General features: G+C 53.1%; 1 protein-coding gene across 1 annotated transcript; it reads right to left on the bottom strand.

The window, feature by feature from the left end:
• Positions 1-3,887: 3,887 nt before the first annotated feature.
• Positions 3,888-4,862, bottom strand: LOC112841017 (olfactory receptor 14C36-like). Its single transcript, XM_025894918.2, has one exon. The coding sequence runs from the start codon at positions 4,860-4,862 to the stop codon at positions 3,888-3,890; it is 975 nt and encodes a 324-aa protein (XP_025750703.2).
• Between the last annotated feature and the right edge of the window lie 5,339 nt (positions 4,863-10,201).

The following is a 10,201-nucleotide window of genomic DNA, read 5'->3' as shown; positions in this document are numbered from 1 at the left end:
GTCTTTGGATCCAAATCCTTTTGTGCCCTGACCCTCTTGCATCCCAAGGCTCTGTGTAAATCATTCCTATTCATCAAAAAATATATATTTTTCATGACTTCCACTTTAAAATCTTCCTCCTTAGCTAAACTACAAAACAACTCCAATTAGCTGTAGAACTCTTGAAGACAATTAAAGGAATAGTAATATTTTTTTTCAGTGTTTTAATGGGTCCCACAGTGTGTTTGGAGTTGCATCAGCTGTCAGTCCAAGATGGACCATGTCAGAACTGGTGAGGTTGGGGGGTGAGGAGCAAGGTTGATCAGACAGGGTCAGTGTGGATCTCCTGAGGAGACACTCAGCATCAAGATCACTTGGAGAACACCTCTATCACCTCTTCTCTGAACTAAAAAATAGCCATAATTGAATTTAAAAAAATACAAAGTTTGAAGACTTGTTTTGAAATTGCCTTGAAGACAATTAAAGGAAAACAAAGAGATCCTGAGGGATTTCTGCATTTTAATGAGCCCCACAGTGTGTTTGCAGCCCAGCCCATGATCCTGAGGTACTGAGAGAAGATTGAAGCAGCTGCTGAAGAAGTCAGAAGCCAAAGTGCAAGTGCCTTGAAGCATTGCTGGGCCCCACTGAGGGCAGGCACTGCCAAAGCCTCCCCAGGGACTCCTTGGAGCAGCTCCTTGGAGGCCAGGAGTGCAGGCAGACAAAGGCTCTGGGCAGGCCCCTGCAATGCTGAGCAAAGCCTGCCTTGGTTTTGTGGAGCACAAAGGCCAAGGCCTGAGCCCCAGGCCCTGGCCCAGCAGATCCTGTCCCTCCCGGCTGGCTCAGGGCTGTTTGGGGGGCACTGGGATGGGAGGGGGAGGAACAACAAAGGCCCAAAACTGGACAACCCCTGCCAGGCTCCTGAGGGAGGGGCGAGGCAGAAACCAAGTGCAGAACCTGCCAGGCAAGTTGCTTGTGGTGGCCTGAGTGGCAGAGGCAGCTGCCAGAGGCAAGGGGACAAAGGCCTGGGTGCCTTTGGGCCTTGCAGCCCTGCCAGAGCCCTTGGCCATCTCTCCTGCAGGCTGTCCTGGCCTGGCCCTGCTGCTGCTCTGGCCTTGCAGGCTGCACACACCCCTCCTGCTTTCCCACCCCCTCCCAGTAGCATTTCTAGACCCTCCCTGATGTCTCTGCACCAGTTCTGGCTGTTGCCATGTGCACTTGGCCTTCTGAACTTGGATCCTGAGCCCCTGTGCCACAGGACATCCCTGCCAGAGCCCAGACCCTTCTCCTGGGGGTCACTGCAGAGCTGAGCAGACCCAGGTCACCTCCCATTCCTCTGCCAACCCCCTGGGCCTGCTCTGGGCCCTCCAGGTCCTTGCCCTGCTCCCAAGGGCTGTGGGGGTGCTTAATGGTCAGGGCTTGGGGTTTAGAGCTCAGGGTGGGATTAGGCAAAACTTTGAGAGGTTTGTTGTTCTGCTGGCAGTTCATGATTAGGGGAAGTGGGTTTTGGGGCTGGGTCAGGATTAAAACTTGGCTTTTCATACTGGTACTACAGGTTTGGGAATGGGGTGGGCACTGGAGTACAAATAAGAATCTGGAGTTCTGGGATTGCACTTTTTCTGGCTTGGAATTAGAGCAGTGGATTCCTTTCCATGGGAGGGGCAGCATTTTTATGTAGTGTTGGGGTTTCAGGTTACAAAGATAGTAAAGGCCTACCAAGAGTGTTTGCACAGTCAGTGTTTCAGCACCCTCAGCATTACCTGAACCTGGTTTTATCTCATCAAAATCCTTCCTCTCTGTTGGTCAAGCCCCTCTTTCCTTCCCCAAGTTTCCTTCTTTTTTGTCCCAGTTCCTCCTAACCTCCTCAGAACTTTCATCAGGATGGGCTCAGCTTTGTGATAACACGGTGCAACCTCATGGAATCAAGGAGCCACTGTGAAACTGCAGAACCTCATGGAATTATGGGGCCATTGTGACCCTGGGGAAACCCTTGGAATCAAGAGGCCACTGGGATGCTCCAGGGCCCCATGGAGCCAAAGGAACCCAGGGACCGTGGGCAACCTCCTGAAATAAAGGGGCCATTGTGACACTGCAGAAACCCATGGAATCAGGAGGCTACTGTGGCACTGCAGGGCCTCTTGGAAACAAAGAAACCCTGGGCCACAATGGAATTTCATGGAATCAAGAGACCATTGTGACACTGGGGAACCTCAAGGAACAAAAGGAATCCAGGGACACTGTGAGACTTCATGGAATCAAGGGGCAGTTGTGACACTACAGGGCCTTATGGATCCAAAAGAACAGAGGGAAATTGTGGAATCTCATGGAACCAAGGGACACGCGGGGCCTCATGGAACCAAAGGAACCCTGAGACATTTTGGAAGCTCATGGGAAAAAACGTCCATTGTGGCACTGCAGGGCCCCGTGGAAACAAAGCAACAGAGGAGCACTGAAATGTGGTGGAACCAAGGGGCCATGTTGACATGTGGGGCCTCATGGAAGAAAAGGAACCCTGAGACATTTTGGAAGCTCATGGAGCCAAGGGGCCATTCTGACCCTGAGGAACCTCATGGACTCAAAGGGCCACTGTGACACTGCAGGGCCTCATGGAACCAAAGGAACCCTGAGACATCTCAGAGCCTTTGGCTGTGCTGGACAAGCTGGGAGGCAGAGCCAGCTGATGGTGCTCCCTGCCACTGACCACCTCCCACAGACGCTCCTGTGTGGCCATGGAGGGGGCTCAGAGGGGCCCTGTCTTGTTCCAGAGCTGGGACATGGCTTTGGGGGCTGCTCTTGATCGACTTGTGGAAGTTCACTGAGGGGAACACAAGTCACTTGCAAGAGTTTTCCCTGTACCTGCTGTGTCCCCTGGGCTTGCAGAGCTCTGTTTGCCCCTTCACAGCAAGATTTAGTACTTGATCTCTGGGTGACTCCACCCTGGGCAGGATTCTGCTCCAGGGCTCCATTCCCTGCTGACTGGATGGGATTGGCTGTCCCTGCAGATCCTCTGTGCTCTCCTGCACTTCCTGAGTTCCTACAGACAAGTCCTCACCTGCCATCAGAGCCCTCACAAGCTGCAGAGCCCCAGGCAGGTGACTTGGAGATCATTTGTCACCTCCATTGGCCATCGGCCACCAACACACAACATCTGACCCAGCCCTCAGTCCCTGCAGTCCCAGTGGGTCCCTGACCTCACTGCACTGTCTCCATGAGAAACAAGCAAAGCAACAAGACTTTAGAGAGTCTGTTCCTTGGACTTCTTCTCAATACCAGTGTTGGGAAAAGACCTCAGCCTTCAGGAAGTGCCTGGAGGGGAACCCCTTTGCTGCTGGAACTGCTGTTGTGGAGCCCAGCCCTGTCCCAGCAGTGCCCAGGGCCTGTCCCTGCCTGTGCTCACAGGCCTGACCCACAGCAGGACAGTGACTGAGCTGCCAGAGCACTCAGGCCTTGGGCACGGACAGGAAAGGAGAGGGTGGGAGTGCAAAGAGAGCAGCTCTGAACAGACCCAGTTCTGGGGCTCCCTGGCAGTGCTGGGACTCTTTTCCCCTCCACATCTGCAAACATGGAAATGCCCTCCAGCTTCAGGGGAGGTCTTGGAGGAAGAATCTGGAAAAAAGCATTTGTGTCCTTTCTTACACTCAGAGATTGTGATTCCTCATGTACAAACTAACACAGGGAGGATGTTTGACAAATACCTTGCTGCACAAACTTTTATTTTGTTTAAATGCACACAAAGCATGATTTCTGATTTCTATATTTTGTGGGTGAAAAAAGAAGAGGTAGAGAGTGAATTATATGGGATGAAGAATAAAATTTCAGTGTTAACGACATGAAGAGATGAACAAAAAAGGAAAGCCCCCCACCGCAAACACTATCAAAAGCTTTAGAAGGCAGGCTGGATGCAAAATGAGTTACGCCATGAGTGTTCTGCAGAAGAAAAGATGCAGTTTATTGCTTCTCAAAAAACATGTAGTTATCATTTTCCTTATGGCATCCTTGAGCTCCTTGTTCCTGAGGCTGTAGATGAGGGGGTTCAGTGCTGGAGGCATCACTGAGTACAGAACTGCCACCGCCAGATCCAGGGATGGGGAGGAGAGGGAGGGGGGCTTCAGGTAGGCTAACAGGACAGTGCTGACAAACAGAGAGACCACGGCCAGGTGAGGGAGGCACGTGGAAAAAGCTTTGTGCCGTCCCTGCTGAGAGGGGATCCTCAGCACAGCCCTGAAGATCTGCACATAGGAGAAAACAATGAAAATGAAACAACCAAATATTAAACAGGCACTAACCCCAATGAGCCCAATTTCCCTGAGGTAGCCTGAGTGTGAGCAGGAGAGCTTGAGGATGTGTGGGATTTCACAGAAGAACTGGCCCAGGGCATTGCCCTGGCACAGGGGCAGGGAAAATGTACTGGCTGGGTGCAGCAGAGCATTGAGAAAGCCAGTGGCCCAGGCAGCTGCTGCCATGTGGGCACAAGCTCTGCTGCCCAGGAGGGTCCCGTAGTGCAGGGGTTTGCAGATGGCAACGTAGCGGTCGTAGCACATGATGGTGAGGAGGGAAAACTCCACTCCAAGGAAGAATACAAAGAAAAAGAGCTGTGCAGCACATCCCATGTAGGAGATGGTTGTGGTGTCCCAGAGGGAATTGTGCATGGCTTTGGGGACAGTGGTGCAGATGCAGCCCAGGTCTGTGAGGGAGAGGTTGAGCAGGAAGAAGCCCATGGGGGTGTGCAGGTGGTGGTCACAGGCTACGGCGCTGAGGATGAGGCCGTTGGCCAGGAGGGCAGCCAGGGAGATGGCCAGGAAGAGCCAGAAGTGCAGGAGCTGCAGCTCCCGCCTGTCTGTGAATGCCAGGAGGAGGAACTGGGTGAGGGAGCTGCTGTTGGGCATTTGCTGCTTCTTAGCACAGGGTCTGTTCAAAAAAGGAAAGGACAGGGAACAGTTAAGACAGACCTCTGTGAAAAAGCAACTCCATTTCTAAAAGAAATCGATGTGTCAAATGTCACCAAATGCACTGCCAAGGAGTCAGTTTTCCTCTGCTGCAGTGGGACATGGAATTTTTTGGTAGAGCTCTCACACACACAAGGAATGTCAGATGTAACAGACCTTGAGTACAAAAGTTCCATCTCTACACCCATGACTCAAAAGAGCTGGGGCTGCAGAGCAGAAGCTTAGTCTGTCCTTAGAATAATTGTACCTGTGTTTTTTATTTTTACCATCACACCTGGGGAAGGTTCTTTTCCACTGCAGGAATCCTCATTTCTATGGCCCAGCACACAGTGCCCAGCAGAGCTGCAGGGAAGGGCCCCCAGAGCTGCCTGAACACCCCCTCCCCCAGGCCTTGGGGGCACTTTCCCCCCCACTCCCTGCCCAGGGCTCTGCTGCCTGGAGCTGTCCCTGCCAGCAGCTGCTTCCCTGGGCCCAGGGCTGGGCCCTGCCAGTGCTGCCAGAGCCCATCCCAGCCCTGGGGGCTCAGCTCTGCCTTTCAGAGCCCTCCCAGCAGCACAGGGCACTGCCCAGGGGCATCTCTGCCTGGGCAGGCTCTGATGGCAATGTCAGAGCAACCCTGAGGAGGCTGGAAAAGTGACACTGATGCGTCTGTAAGACAGTTTTGATGTCTGATGCTCTCAGGTTCAGCACCCTCTAATCTAACAGAGCTCAAGTTTCAGTGTCTCCTCCTGTGCTCAGAGATTATTTTCTCTGTCACAGTCAGCACCCAGACAACCCAGAGTATAACACTGAAAGAACTGGTTCCTTCTCTTTAATACCACCTGTCTGTCTGTGCCTCTTGCAAATACCTTCTGGGAAATTTCCTGCTTTGATCTGGAGCTGTGACCAGCCCTCATCCCTGCAGCACACTTTGGAGATCAGAAGGACTCTGCCCTGCTCTGCCCTCCCAGGAGTTGTTCCTTCCCCACAGCCCTTCTCCCTCAGCCCCGTGGCAGCTCCTTGGCCGGGCTGAGAGCTGAGCCTGGCAGGCAGCAGAGTCCCTGCCCCAGCACACAGAGCCCTGGGGGCAGGACCCTGCTCTGCCCCACAGCCCTGGGCACCCCTGGCTGCACCTCCACCTTCCCACCCCACAGCCAGCCCTGGCACAGGGAACCTTCTGGCCCTGGGCCTCTGATGGGGCAGCAGCAAGTCCTGCTCTGCAGCAGCTTCTCCTGCTGCACCCCAGCAAATCCAGCAGAGCCATCCTGACAGCTCCTGCCACTGCTGCCATTTGGCAGCTGGGAGAGGCACTTGCAGGAACTCACCTGCACTGCTCTGCAGCCACAGCCTGACCGTGGCAAAGGGCTGGCAAGGTTCCTGCCCTGAGCAGCTCTGCCCTGTCCTCCCACCCCAGGATCCCTTGAACCTCCTGCTCCCTTCTCCTCTCTGCCCTTGCTGCCTGCAGCTCCTGCCCTGCTCTGCCATATGGCCACTTCCCCTGCACTGCAGCAACTGGGAGAGTCCTGCTGAAAGATCCTGGAAGCTGTGGGATGTGCCAGCTTTAGGAGATGCCTCCAGGAAGAGAAGCTGAACTTTCCTACAGCCAGAGAATTCTTCCTTCAAATCCTGGGAAGGTTTCTCGTGTAGTGAGAGCTCAGTCACCTCCCAGCCCAGGCTGCCTCTCATGTCTCTGCCTTCTCTCCTGTGCCCTGGGTGCTGCAGGCAGTGCCCTCAGCCCTGCTGGGCTGTGCAGAGGAGCTGCTCACCAGCAGAGCTGTCTCTTTCAAGCTCTTCTTGCTTGCCAGGAGCTCCCTGTGTGCCAGGAGCCCAGCCCAGCTCAGCAGCACAGCAACAGCCCCAGGCAGCCCTTTCTCTGCCCCTCTGGGCTCCCTCCAGCTGTCCCTGGGGCTCCAGGGGAACCTGCTGGCACACAGCTGAAGGAAATAATGATGTGCCTTCTCTCAGCTGGGCACAGACACTTCTTTCAGCACTGTCATTTCTCCAAACACACACAGAGTTAAGTCCAAGAGTCCCCTTTTCATGCCCCATCATTAGACAGGAAACCCAGACAGTGCCCAGGAGGGATCTCCTTCACCTGCACTGAGGGAAGGACTCAGCTGAGTCAACAGAGGTGTCTCCTTGTGGCTCTGCAGACCTGGGGCCAGAAGGACACTCAGCTCCCTCCACAACCCCCATGGGCTTGGATTCCTCCTGCCCCACTTCAGTGGGCCCAAAACAGGCCCCTGCAGGTGACTCTTTGTCCCAGCTCCCATGGGAATGAATGAAGACCAAAGCCAGGAGTGACCTGCTGGGACACAAAGCCCTGGTTCCTTCTGAGGGGCCAGAGGTGACCGACATTCCTGCTGGGAACTGCAGGCTGCAATGGAGCAGTTCCTAGGGACAGGGCAGCAGCTGTGGGATCTTCTTGGAGGCTGCTGGGACATTGCTTTGGCCAACTTCAGTGGCAGAAGGTGCCCACATGTAGGACAGGGGAACCTGTCACTGTTCCTTCTGTCCAGGGCAGCCCCTAGAGGTCTTCAGGTGACCAAATGGAGTCAGGTGGCACAGGGAAAGAGGTCTCTCTCTGTTGTTTATCAGGGTATTTTCTACATGTCCTCAGAGTACAATGGCAGTTGTCTCCTGGACATCCCTTCACTGCTGAACCTAATTGAGGGCAGCAGAGCCTGGATTGAACAGCCAAAGAGGGGCCTGTAGTGCCAGGGGAGGTGCCAGGGCTCTGCAGCACAAGTGCAGCAGCTGCCATGGACAGCACAGGGCCTGTGCAGGGACCCCGTCCCCATTCCCAGCAGTTGTGTGACAGGCACCACCCAGGGCTTCTCAGACACACTGGGGGCCTTTGGGGCAGGGAGTGAATCCCAGCCCTGCAGGGACACAAAGGCTGTCCCTTCTCTGCCCAGCCAAGGCCGGGCCAGGCACGAGTCCAAATCCCATCAGCCCAGGCTGTCCACACTTGTTTCCTCCCTCTGCTGGCTCTTCTCTCCCCCATTTCAGCAGCATGTGCTGATCTCCTCAGGGATCAGGCCTGGGATTTTCCCCCTGGGCCTGAGTCCCAGCACGTCCACCCCCAAGGCCATTGTCAGCAAAGCCTCTGCACACCCCAGCTCTCGGGGCTTTCAGAGCAGCTTTCCCCACTGCAAGTCTGTTCTTACCCCGGTGCCCCCACTGAGGGGCTGCAGCCAGACAGGCCCCAATGCCCTGCGTGTGGGGCACAGGCAGGAGGAGCTGCAGCCCCAAGTCTCTCTTCATTCCACTTGCAGGCAATAACAGCCCAGGCCTGCTGAGACAGTTCCCAGGTTGCAGGGCTGTGATGGGTTGGGAGAGAAGGCCAAGGAGACACGGGAGAGAAAGAGCAGGAGAGAGGTGTCCTCAGTGGGAAGGAGCTTCTTGGACCTGTGCAGCTGCTCTAGGGGATGAACAAACTGGGTGAACTTTTGTGGGTGAGGGTCAGAGGAGAGAGTGGTTTGGTTGACTTTGTGGTGTGAGACAAAGAGCCCATTCAAGTTGGCTTTGATAACCCTGGAATTCACTGGAAAGGCACCACGACAGGATGCAAAGAGTGCTAGAGGTTTGTGCAGGGTCTTGGTCAAGACAGCCCTTGGGACACAGACCTGTAGAGCACAGCTGGCAGGTTGGTGGACAACAGGGAGGGTCATCTGCATCTGCTTCTCATCAAGAGGAACCAAGAGGTTGCCATAATAACTGACTGTAGAAATGGGAATTTATGTTGTTTGCCATGGTAACTGACTGTAGCAATGGCAATGTATGCTTGTTGCCATGGTAACCGACCATAGGAATGTGACTTTATGATGGTTGCCATGGTAATCAGGCATAGCAATGTGAATCTATGATGGTTGCCATGGTAACTGACCGCAGCAATGGAAATGTGTCATGGTTGCCATGGGAAACTGACTGTAGCAACTGGAAGTATGATGGTTGCCATGGTAACTGACTGTAGCAACAGGACTGTATGATGGTTGCCACAGTAACTGACTATGGAAATGAGAATGTATTGTTGTTGCCATGGTAACGGACTGTACCAGTGGAAAGTATGTTGTTTGCCATGGGAACTGACCGAAGCAACAAGAATGTATGTTAGTTGCCATGGTAAACAATCATAGCAACGTGACTGTACGATGGTTTCCATGGTAACTGACCATAGCAATGCTAATGTATGATGGTTGCCATGGTAACCTACTGTACCAATGGGAATGTATGGTGGTTCTTATAGTAACTGACCGTGGGAATGAGAATGTATGCTGGTTGCCATAGTAACTGACCGCAGCAGTGGGAAGTATGATGACTGCCATGATAACTGACTGTAGCAATGAGAATGTATGATGGTTGTCATTGTAACTGACTATAGCAATGGGACTGTATGATGGTCGCCATGGTAACCGACTGTAGCAATGGGACTGTATGATGGTTCCATGGTAACTGACAGTAGGAACGGGACTGTATGATGTTGCCATGGTAACCGACTGTAGCAAGACGACTGTATGATGGTTGCCATGGTAACTGACCATAGAAACTGGAATTCACATGGTTGCCATGCTAACTGATCATAGCAACGTGACTGTATGATGGTTGCCATGGCAACTGATTGTAGCAGTGGACCGTATGATGGTTGTCATGGTAACCGACTACAGCCATGGGAATCTGTGATGGTTGCCATGGTAACCGACCATAACAAAGGGAATGTTTGATGGTTGCCATGGTAACCGACTACAGCCATGGGAATCTGTGATGGGTACCATGGTAACCGACCATAACAGTTGGAATGTATGGTGGTTGCCATGGTAACTGACCGCAGCAATAGGAATGTATGATGGTTGCCTTGGTAACTGACTGTAGCAATGGGAATGTATGATGGTTGCCATGGTAACCGACTGTAGGAATGGGAATGTATGATGGTTTCCATGGTAACCGACCATAGCAATTGGATTGTATGCTGGTTTCCATAGTGACTGACCATAGCAACGCGGCTGGATGATGGTTGCCATAGTAACTGATAGTAGCAATGGGACTGTATGATGGTTGCCAGGGTAACTGACTGTGGAAATGGCAATGTATGATGTTTGCTATAGTAACTGACAGTAGGAATGGGAATGTATGATGGTTGCCATGGTAACTAACTGTAGCAACGGGAATATATGCTGGTTGCCATTGGTAACTGACTGTACCTGTGGGAAGTATGATGGTTACCATGGTAACTGACTGTAGCAATGAGAATGTATGCTGTTTTCCATGGTAACTGCCCATAACTATGGAAATGTCTGATG

The sequence above is a fragment of the Manacus vitellinus genome, unplaced genomic scaffold (genome assembly GCF_001715985.3).
Source record: "Manacus vitellinus isolate BGI_N305 unplaced genomic scaffold, ASM171598v3 ctg7180002432721_pilon, whole genome shotgun sequence".
In the NCBI taxonomy this organism is placed as follows: Eukaryota; Metazoa; Chordata; class Aves; order Passeriformes; family Pipridae; genus Manacus; species Manacus vitellinus.
This window is presented reverse-complemented; position numbering and strand designations above follow the sequence as displayed.